At 37.6% G+C, this 23743-nt stretch overlaps 1 protein-coding gene across 1 annotated transcript in view; it reads left to right on the forward strand.

Annotated features, from left to right (window-relative positions):
* The window catches only part of LRRC63 (leucine rich repeat containing 63), a 72899-nt gene extending 53023 nt beyond the window's left edge, over window positions 1-19876 (forward strand). Inside the window, exons 7-11 of the mRNA XM_023513640.1 lie at window positions 257-393; window positions 8510-8593; window positions 12676-12915; window positions 18564-18696; window positions 19829-19876. Of these exons, the coding sequence (XP_023369408.1) occupies window positions 257-393; window positions 8510-8593; window positions 12676-12915; window positions 18564-18696; window positions 19829-19876 (642 nt within the window). The remainder of the gene's footprint in view (window positions 1-256; window positions 394-8509; window positions 8594-12675; window positions 12916-18563; window positions 18697-19828) is intronic.
* Window positions 19877-23743: the final 3867 nt, after the last annotated feature.

Consider the following 23743-nt stretch of genomic DNA (forward strand, 5'->3'; position numbering starts at 1 on the left):
AAAAAAAAAAAAGAAAAGGTCCATTCTTGAGTTAAGGTGTATGAATACAGTAGTTGCACTATTTTGCCATATCATACTTAGTGATGTTGGTTGCTTATTTTGAAAATTGATCAAAGGTATTGAGATATATGATATAGCCAATTAATATTGCCATACTGATTCTGTTACATTAGTTCAAAGAGTTTATAAAAGGTAACAAATAGGGATTTGCATACTTTATTGTTTCATTCATGTTTGTTCCTTTTCTGTTCCCCAGGTATTCTGCCTTAAAAATTTACAAGTACTGAAACTGAGAAATAATCCTATCAAAACAATTCCTTCTGAAGTTCAGCAGCTGAAGTACCTTAGAATTTTTGAGATGTCCTTTAATTTGGTTTCTGTTCTTCCACCTGGGTAAGGTTGATGCCCTGAGTTGTAAACACAAAATATAGAAAGTTTACAATTTAGAAAAAGAAAATTTTTCCTTTTGAAAGGAGCTAGCAGCTTTTGCAATATTTAATAATTCTTATTTTGTTCTAATTAGCTGATTTATTTCTTATTATGGTATTTAAAAACAATCCTATTAGCTATATAGGTGGCAATTAATATGGCTCTAATAGATGTACATTTAGGGATCTATTGTCTGAGCATGAATTAAATTAACAGAAATCATTTAAAGCAGTTCAGATGAGAACTTTGCACCTATACATTTATAGCCTTTTTTGATAGAGAAAGAGCACTGACCTTGAAATTAGGAAATCTAGACCTTTGACTTTGAAGTTGATGCTAATTATCTTTTTGATCTAGAAAAAGCAATTTAACCATTCTTGGCCTCAATTTCTTCATCTGTAAATGAAGGAAGTTGGCTTATATGATATCTAAGATCCTTTTACTCAGTAGAAATACTGATATTTGGACTTTTATGTGTGGACAGGTAATTATTTTACTCCTAACTTCTACTTCTACTTCTTTTACTCCTTACTTTAACTCCTCAGTAGAAATACTGATATTTGGACTTTTATTTGTGGACAGGTAATTATTTTACTCCTAACTTCTAAACCAAAACCTTAAACAAATGCCAAAACAAGATTCTTTTCCAATTAGAGTTTAACAGATTAAATATAAGTTAAGAGAAACAGGATGGGGACTCATAGTTGAACAACATTTTGCAAAAGAAGATTCAACAGTAATTAAGAAAATTCATTAAAATTCATTTATAAAGATGTTTATTATTTATAATTAATGATTCAATAGATTGAATGTTCATGTGGTATGCATTCAGTTATTGTAAAGAATAAAACCTTATGTAAAAAATTATACCATTTTTGTACAAAGATATGTACCTATCAATATCATATACATCAAAAGAACAAATAAGTACTAAAGAAGTAAGAATCTTACATTATAGGTATTTTATTTCCTTTTCACTCATCTTTATTTTTCCACACTAATATAAATTATATTTTCCTTGCCCTGATACTATTGTCAGCCATTTTTCTAAGGAAACTCTGTTTTGTCATTGTTTTTTTAAATTGGAAAATAGTCTTTAAAAAACAAGATCTGAGGGCAGTGCCTATGGCTCAAAAGGGTAGAGTGCTGGTCCCATATGCTGGAGGTGGCGGGTTCAAACCCAGCCCTGGCCAAAAAAAAAAAAAAGATCTGGGTGCTAGACATCCTCATCACTGAGATGTCATTGCTTCTAGGTGCTCTTAGTAGAAACGGCTAAGTAATGTATGTATACTAATTTGTGTGTACATATAATTGATTTATTATGGTCTCTGTGCAGTCAAATCTCTCTGTTGATGATAATCTGTATTTGTGGCATTCCACAACACTAGCTTCACTGCCTCAAATCCACCTGAGTATTATATTCTCATAAAGAGCACACAACCTAGATCCTTCACATGCGTGGTTTACAGTAGGGGTCGTGCTCCTATGAGAATCTAATGTCACCACTGATCTGACAAGAGGTAGAGCTCAGGTGGGGATGTGAGTAAGGTGACCAGACATCCCGCTTTTGAACAATTTGTCCCATGTCCCACAGCGTTTTTAAAAAGTCCCGATTTTTGGAAAGAATGAGCAACAATCTAGGGAAGGGCGGGGCAACGGGAAGGAATATACGGTTTTCAGCTGCTGAAAAGGTTAATGTAACTCCATTTGGGAATGAAGAGGTTAATGTAACTTCATTTGGAAATGAAAAGGCTACTGTAAACTTCCTACTCCCCCCTCATGGGCAAGGTCGCCCAGGTGGACGGTGCCCTGCTCCTTTGAGCCACAGGCGCCACCCTATACATAATTATTTTTTAATGTATTATATTTGTAAATTGTACTTATGTTGAAATTTAAAATAAATATTACAATACCATTTTTGCATTCTATGAAAATTTTTGTTGCTCCATATAGACCAAATTTTTAATCAAGAACACATGCCTCCTCTGCCCTACCTCTGAGCAATGGTGTCCCGCTTTACCAATGTTAAAAATCTGGTCACCTTAGATGTGAGCGATGGAGAGCAGCTGAAAATATAGCTGAAGCTTTGCTTACTCATCTCCTGTTGTGCAACCTGCTTCCTAAAAGGCCATGGACCAGTACTGGTCTGGGGCCTCAGGGTTGGGGACCACAGGTATAAAATAAGATAATGGAAATGCACATTGTAACATTTGCAGGTTCCAAAGAGTGGCATGTAACACATTCTGGAGAGTCAGAGATTGTTCCCTCCAAGAGATGCTATTTGATCCCAGCAACTGCGTATGAATTAGCTAGGTTAAAAGGGAGAGAGAGCAAAGGATAGTAGGAACAATCATGGGGTAGATATTACTTCAAAAAATAGAGTAGCAACATACATGGGAAAAAGAGGAATGTGAAGCAGCTTATATAATGCGGAGTGAGAAGTATAGCAGTTGGCTGTTTTTGAATCTTAAAAGGGAAGACCACTTGGTAAGAAGTGAGCCTTATGTGGTAAGAAGGACCTAGATTATCTGGGGACCTTGCGAACTAAGGTAAAGAATTTATACTTTATTCTGTATGCAATAAAAAAAAAAATTAAAGAGTTCTCCATCTGGGAGTGGTGGAGACGGACTTAGATCAAGCTAGTGGCAGTACGGAGGATGGATGTGAGGAGATAAAACAGAACTCCAAGTGACCAGTTGGGAGGCTTTTGTGGTAGTTTTGTCAAAAGATGAAGAGAACTCAGACCAGGGCAATAGGTGATGAGTGGTCACAGAGAAGAAGGAACGAACTGTTAAGAAATTAAAATAAAGGGTGGCACCTGTGGCTCAAGGAGTAGAGCGCTGGCCCCATATACCAGAGGTGGTGGGTTCAAACCCGGCCCTGGCCCCAAAAAAAAAAAAAAAATTAAAGTAAAAATATCTGCAAGATCTGGTATTGATGACTGATGAGGCCTAGAGGCTGTAAGGAACAGAAGAGTCAAGGGAAAAAAAGAAAAGTCAAGGAGCCTCTGGGATTTCTAGTTAAAGTGAAATAAGTCATTCATGTAAAATATTGTATATTTATTATCTATGAAATACAAAGTTCTGTCCTAAGTGTGGGTTTAGATGGTAAATCAAAGAGGCACGATTCTTTTCTCCTATGGGGTTTAGAATCCATGGAAAGATACAGGAATTTTATTAAACACCATAATAAATACATGAACATAAAATATTCTAAGGGCTAAGAATGAAATGAACAATGAGATGTCAGGAGAAATGAATTAAACTGAGTCACTAAGAAAGCCCATCTGAGGAAATGGCATTTAAGCAGAAACTTAGGAGTCCAGGCCAAGAACAGGGAAAGGAATAATCATGTAATGGGAATAATGTACGTGAGGCATACAAGAGCTTAGACTATCCAAAGGCGGACCGAAAACCAGCTTGGCTGATGCAAGTGTGGCCCTAGGGGGTTCAAGAGTTTGACAAGTGTTACATCATCCTGAGACGCTTGGAGGTCAGGTGAAGAAATTTATATTTTATTTAATATATAAATATTAGTGCAATGAGAAGCCATCAATTGGTTTTAAGCAGGAGGGTGGCAAGATTAAAGCTGAGGCGGTTTGAAGGCAGGAAATGAATGAGTTTACTCTTACATTAATATGTTGGGTTCGGATTGTGTTTTCCATCACAAAATCGGACTTAGACATATGAACCTCACAGGAGAGTTTTGTGCTTGAGATAAAGATTTTGAATTGTCGATATATGCTCCCTGAAATCAGAGAGAATGTACAGCAATCTTCTGGAAAGATATTTCTGGAGAAACATTAGTATTTTTAGGCACAGACAGATGAAGAGGAAAAGAGGAAATTATCAAGACAGAAAAAGCGCTCATAAAGAGAACCAGGCATGTCATGAAAGCCAAGCAAGTGGATTATTTAAAAAAAAAAAAAAAAAAGGATGATCAAGCAGTGACAGCTACAATCGAGAAACTCAGTAAGATTAAAGCTGAGGGGAATTTCAGTGGAAGGCTGAGAACGAAAGCCAGTTTGCCGTGAGCTGAGATGGAATGCGAGAAGAGAACTTGGAAATGAGTGTAGATGACTGGGGAGAAATCTGAATGCAGCAGCAGAAGAGAGATTAGATAAAAGCTAGAGGAAAGGTGGAATCTTAGAAACAATTTTTTTGTTGTTAGTGTTTTAAAGACTCAGGCGTATTCACAAGGTGATGGGAAGGAGCCAAGGTTGATGGTGCAGAGGTCACAGGGGATGGGAGGCGAGGGAGTCATGCGCCCAGGTGGAGATTCTGATGTTGAAGAGCGGTGACCCTTGTCGTCTGAAACTCAAGGGGGGCCCTAAGCATGAATGTCAAGAACTATAGAGTGATGTGAGGAGGAAAATGGGAAGTTCACATGGTGAAGAAAGATTTATTCAGCTCCTATTTTATATCGATTCAGGGAGATGACTCTGAAGTGACTTAAATTAAGATCATCTTTGAGAGCAAGAAGAGTGAAGATTGAAAAGGAATTAAGGAAATTTGTGATGCTTCAGTGTGATATTGAGAGGAATGATTAAAAAGCAAAGCACAGAAAAGCAAATGTTTGAGATACGATGTTGAGATTGGAAACCATGAATTTGTAGGGACATTGACCTACTTACCTGTGTGATTATCTCCAGTGGCTCAGCCACTCATATCCAAGAGGGAGAAGGTACATTTTAACCTTCATAAAAAGACTTCAGTGAGAAGGTTCATAGCAGCTTTATTCACAATAGCCTGAAAAAGCCAACAGTGCAAATGTCCATCACCAAGAGCATGGAAAATCTAATTGTTTTTATTCGCAATAACCAAAGAGTGGTAAGAACTGAAACATACATTAACAGATCAATAAATAAACAAAATGTTATCTCTATATATTATAACACATAGGATATTAATCATCCTTAAAGGAATGAAATGCTGGTATATGACACAGATAGGATGGCCCTTGGAAACATTAGGCTAAATGGACTAGGTCAGACGCAAAAGGACAAATATTGTATGGTTCTGCTTATATAAGGTACATAGAACGGGGAAATTCATAGAGACAGAAAGTGGAATATAGGTTACGAAGGGCTGGAGTACGGCAGAGAGGGGTAGAGTAGGGAGCCGGCTAATGGGTATAGAGTTTCTGGCTGGGATGATGGAGAAGTTCTGGAAATCTGTGTAGTGCTCATGGTTGCACAAAAATGTGATTGTGGTTAATGCCACTAAAGGATACACTTAGGAATAGTTAAAATGGCAATTTTATGTTATATTTATTTTACCATATTGAAAAATACATAGCACCCTAATTTTTTTCATCTTTCCTCTTTATAAAAAAAATTTTAAGGAAGGAAAAGCTATGTAGAACAAAGAACCTAACAACATACTTGAAAACTGATTCTGAAATTATACACATTTATTTTTCCATATTGTTATTGATTTAAAAAGGGGATTAAATTACTTTGTCTCTATACTTCTGAAGAAAAAGGATAGCTAAATTCGTACTAACTTGGATAAGTTAATTAACCTCTTGAAGTATCTATTTCTTTTAATCTGTAAAATATAACAATAATCTAGCCATAGCATGGTAAACGATCATTTCAAATTGTCTTGGACGTACAGTAGGCTATTAATAATTAATATCTATATTGCTGTGGTCTTCAGGTTAACACTTGTAATAATTAAGGCTAATCTAATCTTGCAAACCAGCAGCAGGGCTCTAGTTTATATAACTCAATGCCTATTAAGGTTAATAAATAAAGCAGTGAACTAAATGTAAAAACAACCACACATCCTTAAGACCATCTGATAGATCTGATACTGGTGGGGGTGTAGAATACCACCCCAAACTAAGGCTGTCTGAACAGATTTGCATTCTAAAATCATACAGAGATGAAGTAAATTTCAACTCTAGAATCTATGCACCTTCTTAATTAGCTTCCTCACTGATGCCTACTAGTCCTATTAAATCTCACAATCAGCATGCTTCTATCCCCCGTGGTGAAAGGTACTAGGCTACCAGTAGTGAAGAGGTGAGGGAACACTAAGCGATTTTAGCAACTGCCTGAGGCAAGAAAATAACATGATTTTGTATTGAAAGACCAGATGATATTACCATTTTCTTTACAGAGATAAGTCAGAGATGAACACTGAATTGAAAAGGCATTTATTTTGTATGTTTATTTCCATTTACTCTCTCTTACAGCAAATGATTTTAAATTAACTGGGGTCACTATTCCTTTCATTCAGTTGTGATTATGGTTTTATCATATGTTGACACCATGCAAGGCATTGGACAGTTAGAAATATAAAACTGAATCCCTGGCCTCCAGAATCTCATAATTTTAGGAGGCAGACACTTATTACACAACGTGTTAGGAGTTATGATGGGGTAAACAGAGAAGTACAGCAGAGACATCTCAACAAGTCCGACAGATTTGGGAAGAATTCCTTGGAAGAGGTGATAGCTGAACCAAGAATTATAAAATGAAAAGACAATGATCGAAGAGTCAAGTTTGGGGGAATTTGGTATGGTTTTTGGAGATATGTGAGACCTGATTAACTCAGGAAATTTTAGCAAATAAATACTGGACCCTCGGGAAATATGGAGGAGCATGGGAGGTGAACTGGACAAGTGGTCTGGGGCCAGATCATGAGAGCCTTCACACGCCATGCTGAGATAGTGAGAAGTTGTACTGTGCTCATGACGCCTTAGCTAATAATCATGCAGATAACTTTTCATCTTTTATTTACGTGGAAAACAGGAAGGTATTTGCGAACAGCACATACAAGGAAGGGGATGTTTACTAGGGATTGCGAGAACTATCATACTTAGCCCTTCAGTCCCAGTCTGCACAAAGCAATTTCTACTGCCATTTCCCGGGAGTTAATGTTCATGGCAGCATAATGTCTGTGTTGTAGTCTCTGTAGCCTTTGGTTCTTACTTTTAAATACTTATCTTGGTGGAAAGACAGATAAAAAATATGTCACTGGCAAAGTCGGAATGCACTTGTACTGGGTTGAACAGAACCCTTTAAAACTCCATGTCCATACAGAACCTCAGAACGTTGCCTTATTTGGAAATAGGGCCTATGCAGATGAAATTAGTTACTGAAAGCCCATACTGTTTTTCCGTTCTTGCAATATATGTTCTCATTCTTAAATTGGAACTAATCAATCAACACTCATGTGTGCATACGGAAGTAAAACTCAACGGAAAACCAGACGGGGGGAGGTTGGAGGAGGGAATGGGTAAAATCGCACATAACAGGTACAATGCACACTATCTGGGGGACGGGCACATTAATAACGTCAACTCATACTGGACCAAAACAATTCATGTAACCAAAACATTCGTAACCCTGGAATAATCTGAAATTTAAAAAAAATAAAAGCTTATACTGGATGAATGTGGGCCCTGCATACAGTGACTGGTGTCCTTATGAGAAGCCACGTGACGACAAAGGCTGAGGTTGCAGTTGTGCTGTGGCAAACCGAGGAACACCAAGGATTGCGGGGATCCCCCGGAAGCCAGGAGAGAAACAAGGGGCAACTTTGCGGATACCTTGGTCTGGGACTTCTGGCCTCCCATACTGTGAAAGAATCAATTTCCCTTATTTAAGCCACCCAGATTGGGGTAACGTGTCCTGTCGGCCCTGGGAAACCAATACAGTAACCACAGGAAAAAATATCTAAACGACGTTAGCAATTTCTCAGGTGGCTTTTCCTAAAATTGGGATTTTGTTCATTCCAAACATCTGAAACCAGTCCTAATGGGTAGGTGAATAATTCTTAGGAGCTTCTATGGTAATTATAATTTCAAGATCATAGAAAACCATTGTTTTTCTATACTCCTCCCTACTTTTATCAAGTGTTTAGTTATTTCTTATTAAATCTTTCTTATTATTTCTTATTTCTTTTATCAAGTATTTAATTATTTCTTATTAAATCTTTCTTATTATTTCTTATTTCTTAATTAAATCTAATTTCTTAATTAAATCTTTCTTAATTATTTCTTATTTCTTATTCCCAGTGACGGCAAACACGTAATCATTTTTACAACTCATTTTTTCTGTCTCCTTAAGGTTATTTTCCTTGTCATATCTCGAGGAGCTTGATGTTTCCTACAATGAAATTACTGTTATTCCAAACCAGATCCAAAAACTCAGGTATTTTGGAAGCAGTAGGTGCATACAAAGTCATTTGCCTCTTAACAATAATATTGAGTAAGGAAGGTGATGGAGAAAATAGGGTCCTTTCATGTATTTAGAGACCGTAAAATATAATATGTGAAGCATGAAGTTCGCTAAAAATGTAATTAGAACGATTGGTGTATAGTAGTTTTAAGACGTGACATTTTCAGTAATTATTTACAGAACAGTAAGGATGACTACTTAACAAATGACAAGCTACTTTATGCCCATTTGTCTGTGGTTCTTATTAATATTTGCTTCACTTAGCTTTTGTAAGGAAATACATAAAGGCAAAATGCAAAATGCAATCATATTCAATGTATTCAATACAAAATGCAAATAGTAGTCAATGTATTATTTCAGATTTTCATTAGTACTTTCCTTTGTGTTATCTCTCTTTCATTAAAGAATATTTATGTAGCACTTAAATTTCACAAATAATTTCAATCATTCTCCTTTTATATTTAACTCTATTTCAGGATTCATTGCATATGCTGTTTTCTCTCTTTCATCTCATCCCGAGCCTGGAAATGTCTCTTTTGATTCTTTGGCTGTTTAGAGTTTTCCCTTAAGTATTTTCCTCAGATGAAATACATGAGTAATTTTTTCTCTGAGGATCTAACCTTAACAGATAAATGACATCTGTGGTGGGTGAGCAATCTGGCAGCCCTTTTCACAGTAATTTCTTTTCTTTCTTCTTCTTCTTTTATTGATTGATTAATTGATTGATGGGGGAATAGAGTCTCACTTTGCTGCCCTTGGTAGAGCATCATGGCATCATAGCTCACAGCAACCTCAAACTCTTGGGCTTCAGCAATTCTCTTGCCTCAGCTTCCCAAATAGCTGGAACTATAGGTGCCAGCCACAATGCCCAGCTATTTTTAGAGTTGGGGGTCTTGCTCTGACTCAGGCTGATCTCCATGAGCTCAGACAATCCACCCACCTCCCCGAGTTCTAGGATTACAGGTATGAGCCACCGCACCCAGCCATTGTAACTTTTATCATCACACCCTCTTCTAGCTGTCAGAGTTGCAGGTGAGACCCCTGATGTCAGTTTGATTTTTTTTCTTTGTATGTGGCTCTTATTATACCTGGAAAGTCTAAGATTCTCCATAACCCCGGATCTTCAGCAGTTTTATCAGATTATGCTTAAGAGCATGTCTTTTTCCTCTCTTAATCTTTCCTGGAATTCTGTGAACTCTTATCCAGCCAACTCAAACTCTTCTGTTTTGGTTAAAGAAATATGTTTAATTATTGGGTCTCCTCTTCTATTTCATTTTCTTTTCTAAAATGCGTGTTATTTATATGTTGGATCTCCTGGATCTGTCTTCCATGGCAATTACATTTTTCCTCATGATTTTCATTATATTTTTGCTCTGCTTGGAGTTATTTCTTATATTTTGTCACTACCTCCAATTTGATCTCCATGAAAACCATGTTAGTCTTCCATTCATCCACTTAATTTTTTAGTTTTGCAATTCATGCATTTCCGTTCCAGAATATCTTTGTGTGTGTGCCTGGTGTTTTTGAATCATATTGTTTCCCCACCTTCACTCCCAACTATTTGTTTGCGTGTTAGAGAGAGGTTCTTGCTCTGTTGCTGAGGCTAGAGTGAAGCGGTGTCATTAGAACTCACTGCAACCTCAAACTCCTGGGCTCAAGCAATGCTTTTCCTTAGCCTCCCAAGTAGCTGGGACTATAAGTGCACACCACCAAATCCAGCTGATTTTTTCTATTTTTAGTAGAGACAGGGTCTCGCTCTTACTCAGACTGGTGTTGAACTCCTGACTTCAAGTGATCCTCCTGCCCCAGCCTCCCAGAGTACTCGGATTGTAGTCATGAGCCACTGTACCCAGCCAACTTCAACTTTTTGGTCTATCTCTCCACAGAGCTTGCTTGCCTCAGAACCTACGTTCTGTGTTTTTCTCTTCTGGCCTCACTCTCTGTGGGTCCGATAGAGATCCCAGAACACCACTCAGGGTACCTAGGATGTCAGTGATGCACCAGGAGGAACTTTCTCTATTTCCTAGCATGCTGAGTGGCAAAGGCTGTCTAAACTTGGAGCCCTTTGAGCGTCAAGATTGTTTAACCTGCCACCTCCCCCCGAACTTATTCAGGGGAAGGGAGCACCTAAACTGGCAAGTTCTCCAAGATAAACCAAGTCAGGCAGGGGCAGCCTCACCTCTCGCTGGTCTGGAAACCTTCACCATCATTTCCCTGGAGTGCACCACACTCATTCTCATTGTCCACGTCGGGCTTGTGTTAGTCAGCTGGGGCCTCTATTACACATCATAGTCTGGGTGACTTCTAAACAACAGAAACTCATTCCCCACAGTTTTGGAGGCTGGAAAGTCCAATATTACTTTGCTGGCAGATTCTGTGACTGGTGAGAGTCCACTTCCTCATAGATAGCCATCCGCTCTCTCTAACCTCATATGGTGTAAGGGGCAAGGATTCTCTGTCTAGTTTCTCTTACATGAAAGAATCCTAATCCCACTCATGAGGACTCCTTCCATGACCTAGTCACCACCCAAAGTCCTCACCTTCAAATACCATCAACTTGACAGTGTGAATTTCAGCACTGGAATTTTGAGGAGACACAAATATTCAGTCCATAGTAAGTTCTCTGTTGCGTTCCCCTTGATTTTTGTTTTGTGCAGAAGAAAAAGATAACTATGTCCATCAGTTCTCCTTCAGGACCAAAGCAGAGCCTGGGGGCTTGCTCACCTTCCGGGACCACAAGAGGTGGATTAGTCAAACTATGGTTGAGGGATGAAGGTAACTGCAGTGCCATCTTCCTAGCTCTATTGTTGATCATATTTTAGCATTATCATTCATAAAGAACTTAAATTGTGTGGACAGGAGAGGTGAGTCTGGACTATAAATGAGAATCTAGAGGCTCCCAGTGGCTCATTACATGAAGCGCAAACATCAGCCTCTCCACCTGTAATGTACTTGACAAGTAGGACCAGGCTTAGATTTAATTTTTACTTGTCTGTCATTAACAGACACTTTTCTGTCTGCTCTCAGCGCTAATTAGAAAGGAGGTAAGTCTGACTGGGCACGTTGGCTCATGCCTGTAATCCTAGCACTTTGGGAGGCTGAGGCAGGAGGATTGATTGAGGTCTGGAGTTCAAGATAAAGATAAACCTGAGCAAGAGCAAGACCTTGTCTCTACCAAAAATAGAAGAAGAAAAAAAAAAGGCCAGACTTGGTGGCACATGCCTATAGTCCCTACTAGCATAGACAGCTGAGGCAGGAAGATCACTTCTGCCAAGGTGTTTGAGGCTGCAGTGAGCTACGATCACACTCCTCATTGTAGCCTGGGTGACAGAGTAAGACCCTGTCTAGAAAAAAAAAAGGAGATACGTGACCATACAAAACACCATTGAGACAAGTCAAAATGAGAAAATCAAGCTAAGGGCCGTAGCTAGGTGGTGAGAGCACCAGACCCACACACCAGGGTGGCAGGTTCAAACCTCATCTAGGCCTGATTAAGAAAAAAACATGAGAAAATCAATGATTTTGGTTCTCTTTGAATAAAGCAATAACAATTATTAGAAGCAGTTGACCCAGAAAAAACCAAGGAGACTCAGGTGATAAAAAGTTAAAGCGTAACATAGCACTTGTATGTTTTGATAGCATAAATTTTACTGTTTTGATTAGGCTTGAATGAAAACATGTGTGATGTTCAATTTCTCTATGGTAACATCTTCTTTCTGCATATCATTGTACTGTACTATATTTTAGGTACTAAACCATTCATTAGTCTAGCTGTGTTTGTGACTATTTTCCTTTTCCATAGTTATAACACATTGCAAAAACTTAAATAATGTGCTCTAACTGTGCTATTAACACAAATGTGCTTATTTACAATGATAATATTGCTTCAATTGCTTTGTAAATAAATTCTCTTGATTCCAAGGAAATAAATATGTACTTGTATTTTATTGCTACTAAGTTTGATACCAATTTTCAAGAACACTGAGGCAGATTTTTATTTCGATATTATGAATTATGTTAACTTTTTAACAAATATGGCTTTCTTTATTTTATAGGTCACTTGAAAGACTGAATGTCGATGGGAATGAACTAGGCTTTTTCCCATGCGGAATTCTGAAGCTTAGCCTGATGAAAATTCAGTTTGAGAATAATTTCACTCATCCTTGCTTTTGGAAAGAATATTCGTTGAACGATCCACAACGACTTACTCACATTGTATCTTTGTTCATTGTCAAGCATGGTCTACATAAACTTTATGAGAAGATTCCAGCAAAAATTCAGAACTTACTAAAATGGTAAGCAGATATCAAAGCTCTTTTAACTAAACACACTTTTAAGCATTTAAGATGTTCATTCCAGGTCCACATAACTATTGTACTAACACACACACTCTACACAAAACCACACACATAATTCTTCAAATTGCTACTTCCAGCTTTTCAGGTATAATAATTCAATCCCATTTTAAAAAAATATTCTCAAGTTATTACTTATACCCAATGTGAGCTGCTGAGGTGTTTTTGGCAATATCTATGTATGGTTGTCACATAAATCTTCCATTAAGTACATAGAAATGAATTCTTCCAGAAAAAAATTATTTAGTTCCAAGTACAATCTATAGGGAAATGTTTTACTCGAATAGAGTAGACCTACGTGGAGGAACTTCTCTTTCTCGAGTTTCAGTGACCACGGTGTTAGAATCATTGCCTCATCTCTAGACTAAGGTTCTTAAATCCCACATACTCACAGTTCCCTTTGGCTTGGACCTTCTTCCTTCAGATGGTACAAGACCATTTTTACTGAAGTGTTCACCATTAGTGCTTAGGTTATTAATTTAACAAATACTTTCTATATGCCCAAGTAAGATGGTGTGCCAGAAATATGTAAATTTCCAATATTAATATAAGGTAGAACACCTGAAGAAACTAGTAACTCTTAGAAAAACTGAGAAAAGTGGTTAAAAATCTGCCAGTAAAGAAAGAACCAGGCCCAGAAGTTTTTGATTTTTAGGGCATTAAGATGTCAATGTTTATGAAACTTGATTGCACACGAGAAAGAAGGAAAGATCTTCAGGGGAAAAATTTTTTTTAAAGAATTAAAACAGCCAGGCACAATGGCTCATTCCTGTAATCCTAACACTCTGGGAGGTCGAGCAAGGAGGATCACTTTAGCTCATGAGTTTGAGACCAACCTGAGCAAGAGTGGCAGGGCCTGTAGTCCCAGCTACTTGGGAGGCTGAGGCAAGAGAATCGCTTGAGCCCCAGAGTTTGAGGTGAGGTTGCTGTAAGCTATGATGCCATGGCACTCTACCAAGGGTGACAATGTGAGACTCTGTCTCAAAAAAAAGAAAGAAAGAAAGAAAGAAAGAAAAGAAAAGAAAAGAAAAGAAAACTTAACTAGTGAGGGGTAAACAGATATGGGATGATGAGATTTGGATTCTGCACAAGGTAGGGAAGCTGAACCTGAGATTGGTGAATTAAATTTGGACCCAAGAAGAGGCTAAGTGGTCCCAGAGTGGTGATCTCCCAGGAGAACAAATGATTGTGAAAGAAACATTAGACTGTAAAGATTCCCAAAAATTAAGTTCAATGAATATTGTCTGACAATTTAAAGAATCTCCAAATACATGAGGAAACAAGCCATTAAGAATAAAAGTCAGCAAAAAAAGAAAAAAAAATCAACAAATACTAATCTCTAAGGATCTACGCTATTAGCATTGTTTACAGAGTATGAAATAACTTCTTTCGGTGTTTAAGGAAATAAAATATAATTTTAAAATAATTAAGGAATAAGTATCAAATTTGACCCGGAATATATAACAGAGAAATTTTGAATGAAAGCAAATTCTAGAAACTGAAAAATGTAATAGTTGAAGTTAACTTGGTACCTGCGTTAAAAAGCAGATCGTACACACGTGAAAAGACTGATGAAAAAGTTATAATGAATATGCAGACAGGTGGGAAGAGGTGCAGAGAGACAAAAGAAGACTTAGAGACCCAGAAAGGGAGACTTAGAGACCCAGGCACAGTGGCTTCTGCCTGTAATCCTAGTGATAACAGGGTTCCCTTATTCACGTTGGACAGGGACTCCCCCATTTTCCAGTCCTGGGCAAACAGGGCTTCTCCAGATGACACTCTCTCAACACAAGCAGAATCAGAAAAAAGCAGCCTGACCAGTATCTCATCAGCGTGGCCCTTCCTAAAGTGAAAAACACACACCATGCTGCTGCTTTCCCTGGGACAGGAACTGTGAGGACCTCCTTCATTTGCTAACCAGCATGGGCAGGATGTTTTCGGTCTGCCACCTCCTGGCCAAGTGTGACACATAATCCCAAGACCCTCCCACCCCAAGCAGTGCAAGAACCCCTAGGCAGAACCCCATAAGGGGTTTCCCACTTGGGAATTCCCCTGCTCCACTGCTGAGGCTTTGTTACCTTTCTTTCTATGTCCTCTGTAAATAAACTTCGTCCTGTCACTTATTTGCATGATCAGGGTTTCATTCTTGAATCTCCACACCAGGGACGCCCAGCAGAAAGAAAAATGCTGATAACATTAGCACTTTGGGCAGCTGAGGTGGGAGGATTGCTTGAAGCCAGGAGTTCAAGAACAGCATGGGCAAGATCCCCTCTCTACAAAAAATAAAGTAGCTAGCCTTAGGTGGTGCATGTCAGTAGTCTCTGTAGTCCCAGCTACTCCAGAGGCTGAGCCAGGAGAATCACTGGAGTCCAAGTTTGAGGTAGCAGTGAGCTGTGTCTGGGCCACTGAACTCCAGACAGGATGACAGGGCAACACTTTGACTCACACATAAAAAAGTGAGAACAGAAAGAATACAAGTCATTTTTCAATGAGCTAATGGCTCTAAATTCTCAGAAGTAATGACAGATGTGAGAGCCCAACAAATGCTAAGGGAAATACCCTGGGGGAAAACTGAAGAACACCAAAGACAAAGATGAAAACTTACAACAAGTTAGGAAAATTAATCACTTACAGAAAACAACAAATCAACTACCAGCAACAATGGAACGACAAGTGAAAAAATATTTTTCCCAGCAAAAGTAACTTCCAAGAACAAGATAAAGAATGATATTTTCAGAGAAACGAAAACACAGAATTGACCCTCAATAGATTTTCACTAAAGAAGACTGCAAAGAATTTGCATCAGAGAAAAGGAAAATGATACCAGAAACAATTTTGTTTGTTGTTATTGTTTAATTCCAGATTAATATGTGGGTACAAATGATTAGGTTACAGTGTTTGCATTTGTTAGGTAAAGGTCAAGTTGTAGTTGAGCTCTTCACCCAGGTGGTGCGCTATACACCCTTACATTGTGCCCTTCAGGTGAGAGTTTACCAATTCCCCACCCTCCCTCCTCCCCTCTCCCCCCTTGAATTTAATTATTTTTCACTCGTGTGGGTGTGTAATTGTTTATCTATTGGTTACATATTAGTATTGCATACATTGGATACTTGCTTTTCCATTCTTGTGATACTTTACTAAGAAGAATATTCTTCAACTCCATCTAGGTTAATACAAAATATGTAAAGTCTCCATCTTTTTTGTGTCTGAATAGTATTCTGTGGTGTACACATACCACAGTTTATTAATCGGTTCACCAGTTACTGGGCACTTGGGTTGATTTCATGTCTTAGTGATTGTGAATTGAGCTGTGATGAACATTCTAGTACAAATGTTCTTATAGTAAAATGATTTTTACAGGTGCTGCCCAAAGATATTTTTATGATAGGAAAAGAAACACAATATGCCTAGGAATGTATCAAGGAAAATATATGCAAAATATTTAACTTAAAACGATTAAAGGGGTAGTGCCTGTGGCTCAAAGGAGTAGGGCGCCGGCCCCATCTACTGGAGGTGGCAGGTTCAAACCCACCTCCAGCCCAAAATTCCAGAATTAAAAAAAAAAAATCAAAGCTTTATAAAAAAGAAAAGAAGGCTGAGTTAAGTGACACATATACACATGCAGAGATAATAAGGTTTCGTAGTAAAAATATATCAGTTCCCCCTAAATAGAGCTAAATTCAATGCAATTAGGATAAAAATCCCAATATTATTTTCTGAGGAACTTAATAAGCTATTCTAATTGTACATGGAAAAGCTGAGGCTCCCAAATAGCCGGGACAAACCTGAAAAGGAAGCCTAATGTAAGTAACTTGCCTAGGAAACATCAAGGCTTATCATAATAAATAATGAAATAAAAAATTTTAAAACCTAAATAAATTAATTTTTAAAAGTCTTATTATAAAGTCAGAGAAAGCAGTACAGGTTGGTGTTAGGTGTAAGGAAAGATAAATTGACCAATGGAACTGAAAGCATATTCCGGGGATATGTTCTTACGCAGATGGGGAAGCTTGGGATTTGAAAAAACAACACTGTGGCTTAATAGAAAAGGGATAGACTTTTCAATAAATGGTGCTGAGACATTTGGTCATTCACAATCTAATCATAAAATTAGATTCCTGCTATGTGTTTGCCACCAGCATATGAAATTATTTCCATTTGGAGTAAAGATTTAAAAAAGAAAAGCAAAATTTCAAAGCTTTGACAAGCAAGTGTAGAAAACTATCTGTATAATTTTGTGGTAGTGAAAGTTGTACACCAACCACAAAAAATATATGCTGTAAACTATGTGTGATAAATTTGCCAAAAGAGTAATATTTCCATAAATATAAGATCCCAGCAATGAAGTTAAAAGGTGAGCCATTATCTGGAAGAAGATATTTCAATCTTTATAATAATTGGAAAACATATATACAGTCAACATATATCCACAGATACGTGGGATGTGTTCCAAGACCGCTAATGGATGCCTGAAACCTCAAATAGTACTAAATGAAGTTGAATTTCTAAATTAGGAGTGGTAAGAGATTAACAAAAATAAACATAATAAAACAGGACAATTATAACAATTTGCCAGTATCTCTCCTCTTGCACTTTGGGGCCACTGTTAAGTAAAATAAAAGTTACTTGAACCCAAGTACAGTGGTAGCACAATGATCTTGTAACTGAGAGTGTTACTCAGTGACTGACAGGCAGACAGAGTCTACAGTGTGTGTGAAGACCCTGAACAAAGACATCGTTCCTGTCCTAGGTGGGAAATTCAAAACTCATGAATTGTTTGTTTCTGGGATTTTCCACTGAATATTTTTGGACTGAGGTTGACCATGGAAAACTGAGACTGTAAAAAGCAAAAGCTCTTCCAAAACTCGGTAAGAAAAGATACAACCCATAGACAAGTGGATAAGTGATAGGAGAATGCAGTTTATGAATGACGTGGTGAACACGAAGGATGTTAAATCTCACATTGTAATTATGTAAAATTTGGAAAATAAAAAAATAATTATAACAAAATTTAAAATTCCCTATTGTCACATTTCCTGAGGATAATAACTATTTTCAGTTTGAGATCTATCCTTACAATCTTTTTATTTTTTTATTTTTTATTTCTTATAGCATAACTGTGTACATTAATGCAATCATGGGATACAGTGTGCTGTTTTCATATACCTTTTGAAATACTCTCATCAAACTGGTTAACATAACCTTCATGTCATTTTCTTAGTTATTGAGTTAAGACATTCATCCTCTGCTTTTAGAAAGATTCACTTGTACCCTTGTAAGATTAACCATAGAGGTGACCCCACCAATCACCCTCCCTCCCCCCCCACATCCACCCCCCACAATCTTTTCTTTGGATGCACGTATGTATACTTTTTGTTTTACAAAACTAGGACTGTATACATATCTATTTTATCGTTTAGCTCTTTTAACGTTTAATTTTTCACTCAATGGTAAGTAGCTCATCTAGATGGTAAGCTCAATGAAGGTAAATGCCATATTTTATACTACTTTGAGTCTTGGATTGCATCAAGCACAATGTCCTTAGTAGAAATTTATGAAACACTGACTTGCTGTTTCCCTCATTTTAGGACATCCAGGTGTGAATGGTGCCATGGTCCCAAGTTTGGTGAAGGTTTTCATATCATCCATTCCTATGATATTTTTGGAGCAGCACAACTTCCTGTTATGTTCTATGTCTGTTCTTCTTTTTGTTACCGAGCAGTAAGTGGAAGCCATTTTTAGAAAGCATTCCTAGTAAAAGATAGTTCTGAATTTGTAGCTGACAAAAGCATGAGAGAACAGTGATTTATCATTCCCACTACAAAAGCCAATAATGTTTATGTACATAGTAGTTCATCTCTTTCAGAGTACAGGTTCTGTATGGAAGACACAATCATCTTCTCACATGAGTTTTCTTTATAATCCTGGCTCCTTAAGAAAGTTTGTGACTGTTACACAACTGTTACAGAATAATTACTCAAGAAGGATTAGTAAAGGCCTGTGGATATGAATAAAGATTAAGAGGTTTCTTTCAGAGCCTGTTCACTGTGAAAAGAAGAATGTTGGAAACCTTTGCAAAAAAGCGATAATATCTAACAACTGATCTTTTCATGCATCCGTAGTAAACAACAATATAGCATTTCAAAGTTATCAGTGGGGTTTGGGCTGCAAATGTCTTCAGAGTCATCCATCCAAGTACTTAATGTTTGTGCATTTCCATGGAAATCCGTCCATTCCCTACTGTCTCAATTGTGGATTATGTGGGGGAAATAAATATTAATTCCAGCTCCATTTTTAGTTGTTTGAATTCATTTCCCCAATTCTTAGATAACTGGTATAATCTCTAACAGTTACCTGGACCCTGACCTATATCTCATTACACCCAGACACAGGGCATCAGCCTGATTTTATATGCTGGCACCAGTAATGTCCAAGGTAATAGCCAGACAAGAAAAATAGAGTAGGACTTACAAAGACGCACATGCCCATAGCAGAACTTAACAGCTTTAAGAATTAGCATCTTGGAGGAGAAAGGTAAAAAAGGATTTTAATAAATAATTCTATATTTTGGCTGCTCTCCACAGTGTTCACCTGGCCAAAGGGTTCAGAGTTTAGTCAGAAGCAGGAATAGAAGCCACCACGGGCATGCAGAGGGGAGGTGCGCGATGAGGATAATGAAACACTGGAAGATGGCATCTTTGTTCCTGTTCTCATGACTGTTAAGGGGCAGATTGAGGTGCACAAGTTAAACACCCAACCTAAGGTCACCTGACCAAGCAAGGGTACAGTGAATCTTGAGGTCACTGAATCCTGATATGGATGTGTTCCTCAAACACCTGTCTCTTCCCACCAGTTCCATAAGTACTCGTGGAACCTACACAAGTTGTTGGCGTGGGACTGAGGATGAGGAGGGGCTTTCTAAGCAAAGTGTTTCTGTAGAGTGTGGAAAATTGTTTAGCAACAAGCCTAACCTCATTAAACATTAAAAAGTACACACTGGAGAAAGACTTTTTGGGTGTGCTGAAGGTGGTGAATCTTTGGGACGAAAGCTCCAGTCTCATTCAATACCAGAGGGTTCACACTAGCTAAATAAAGGACTTTTCAATATGATAAATATGAGAAAGTCTTTAGCCAAAGATACAGCCAATTCATACTGGAACAGGCCATATGAATGTGAATGTGGCAAAGGTCTGTTAGCCAAAGATCTGTTTTCATTCAATTATCTGGAGTTCACCCAAGAGAAAGGATTTAAAACAACAAGGAAGGTGCTATTTAAAACAACAAGGAAGGTGGAGGAGAACTTGGGAAGGTAGCTGTCTATCTGAATTGAATGTTTACCTGAACATACATATTGGGGTGATTTCTCATAAGTTTCTGCTATTTGGGAAACTTTAAGGAGCTGCATCATACTTTCTAACTTGCACAGGGCTCACTAGATTTTTGTCCTTCCAGTTCCTGTAACAGACAACATTTCACCTTGACACCTATCAGGTCCTTGTAGTATGCATCAGTCACCACCCAAGCATGCTCAGGAAGGCAGACTTTGTGCTCTCCATTTGCTGATGGAAGTTATCAGTAATTGGAATCCCCAGGGGATCCTCATTGCCCTCTCTCTGACTAGTTAGGGAATGGACATGACCCAGTTTGAGCCCAATACACCCAATCTGAGTTACAATGGTGTGTCTTGCAGAGAAAGACTGAATTTCTTAGCAATGTTCCTGGTCTTGTGTGATGCTATGATAAATGCTCTTAACTTCCAAGTCATCAACCCAGAAATTGTGTGTGGTGAATTGCTCAGGTGTGTGCAACAATTCCTTTTTCTGTAATTCTTTTTAATTTGGGGTGTTCTTTCTATTCTTGCAGTGAAGTACTTTGAAAGCAGATTGGGCCCTGGCAGCATGAAGGGGTGAAAGTTGTTTTAGATCCCCAACTTTGTGTGCCTCACAGAATACAATATAATGGCAATAAACACAATGTCTTTCCAGTTGTGACCTGGTGATCCAAAGCCTAGGTTATGGGCTGAGTTGTGTTGCCCCAAAGTTCACAAGTTGAGAAACCCCCACTAGTTCCAATTGGGGCTATTCATTTGGATATAGGGTATTTCTTTTTTTTTTTTTTTTGAGACAGAGCCTCAAGCTGTCCCCCTGGGTAGAGTACTATGGCATTACAGCTCACAGCAACCTCCAACTCCTGGGCTCAAGCGAGTCTCCTGCCTCCGCCTCCCAAGTAGCTGGGACCACAGGCGCCCGCCACAACGCCCGCTATTTTTTTTTTTTTTTTTGGTTGCAGCCATCATTGTTGTTTGGCGGGTCCGGGCTGGGGATTCGAACCTGCCACCTTAGGTGTATGTGGCTGGCACCTTAGCTGGTTGAGCCACAGGCGCCGAGCCGGATATAGGGTATTTCAAAGGATAATTAATTTAAAATGAAGTCATAAGGGTTGGCGTTTACACAAAAGCACTGATGTTATAATGAGAGAGTATACAGATAACACATACAGGGAAGATTGTGTACAGATGTGGGGAGAAGATGGCCATCTGTAGACCAAGGAAAGAGAATTTAATTTTCCAGCACATTCAAATAAGGATTCATTAAAGTAAAAAAAATTTTTTGCAAGTAAAATTTTAGAATGGCATAGACTTTTTTCACATATGGCCTGTTTTTTATCTGAGGTTAACTTAAATCTAAAATAGCATTGCCAAGTAAATTTAATGAAATGAAGTGATTTAAATTTATACATCTATTTTATCATTAGAGAATTTCGGAAATAGTACATTATGTCAGGTTTATGCACATAACTTCATGATATCATTTAAATTAAAGATACATCAGGCAAAATCATTTTTCTGACTATTGATTTCAATAAATTGGGATACTTACATGCTCTTCCTTGAGACTTAGTTTCATTTTAAGCAGAAATAAGCAAACTTTGCTTGACAAGAATATACTGTATTCTCTAGCACAATAATAAATTGTTTATAATAGAAGTAACTACCATATCACATATGTAATATAAAAGGTGATATTTATAGCATGATAATAAACTAATTTATTAAAAATATAATATGCTCACAATTATAAAACAGGATAAAAGATAAAATTAACTCTGAGTGGCATATAGACTATTAAGACTCATCTTAGTGAGTGGCGCCTGTGGCTCCAAGGGATAGAGCTCCAGTCCCATATGCTGGAGGTGGTGGGTTCAAACCCAGCCCTGGCCAAAAAAAAAAAGACTCATCTTTGTTCCTGAAATATTTCTGGGGGGGGGAAGAAATGTAGTTTATTCATTCAAAAAATATTTATTTGGGTTGAGTGATTGGGTGGTATCATATTGAAATAGGGAATAAACAAGAAAGAATAGGTTTTAAAGGAAATCACACTAACTTAAAGATGTTTAAAAAACAAATAAACCTGTATGTTTGGACTGATATGAAACTTACTTATAGCCAAATCTCAACACAGGTCATATAAACCTTGAATCGTAGTAATTGCTTACAAATTTTTTAAAAATAATTTGTAGCATATTTTTTGATATGAAAGTGAAATTTATTTCTTATAGAAATATTAGAAAATACAATTAAACCTAAGAAGAAACGACCTGCTCCCCATAATGTCACCACCTAATGAAAGTCAGACAGAATCATTTTGAGGGGGTACAAATTTTTCTGAAACATGGATCACTTTCATAATACTTGACAGCTATAATCGTGCCCATCTCCTGAACACAAACAGTGTTCATTGTATCCATTAGGTAGGTTTTTGGCCCTTCCCTCCACCAATGAGTTTTTTTTTTCCCTCTGTCCACATGTGTGCTCATCAGTTAGTTCCAATAGTGAGTATATGTGGTGTTTGTTTTTCCATTCTTGAGATACTTTGCTTAGGATAATCTTCTCTAGTTCCATCCAAATGGCTGAAAAAGGCGTTAATTCATCCCTTTTATGGCTGAATAGCACTCTATGATATACATTTACCACATTTTGTTAATCCACTCATGAGTTGATAGACACTTGGGTTGATTCCACATCTTTGCAATTATGAATTGTGCTACAATAATCATTTAAGGGTGAGTGTCTTTTTATTGAAATGACTTCTTTTCCTTTGAGTAGGTATCAGAAGTAGGATTGCTAGATGGAATGGTAGATTTACTTTTAGTTTATGAGTAATCTGTTTTTCAAACAGTATGGAGATTACGCATAAACTCTATTTTATTGTACCAATACCCTGCTGTTTTGGTCACTGTAGCCTTATAGTATAAAGTCTGGTAATGTATTGCCTCCAGATTTTTTCTTTTTACTTAAGATTGCTTTGGCTATTTGTGCTCTTTTGTGGTTCCAAATGAAGCATAGAATTATTTTTTCTAGGACTGTGAAACATGATGTTGATATTTTGATGGGGATTACGTTGAAGCTGTAAATTACTTTGGGTAGTATGGATATTTTAACAATGTTTGTTCTACCAATCCATGAGCATGATATGTTTTTCCATTTGTTTGTACCCTCTATATTTCTTTCCTTGATGTTTCATCATTCCCCTTGTACAGATTTTTTACTTCCTTGGTTAAGTACATTTCTAGGCATTTTATTTTCTTTGTAGCTATTGTGAATGGTATTGCATTTTTTATTTGACTCTGAGCTTGATGGTTATTGGTACATAGAAATGCTACTGATTTGAGTACCTTGATTATATAAACTGAGATTTATTGATTGATTGATTGATTTATCAATTCCAGAAGTCTCTTAGACTCCTTGGGCTTTCTTGGTATAAGATTA

This window comes from Otolemur garnettii, unplaced genomic scaffold (genome assembly GCF_000181295.1).
Source record: "Otolemur garnettii isolate 467f Iridium unplaced genomic scaffold, OtoGar3 scaffold00043, whole genome shotgun sequence".
Lineage (NCBI taxonomy): Eukaryota > Metazoa > Chordata > Mammalia > Primates > Galagidae > Otolemur > Otolemur garnettii.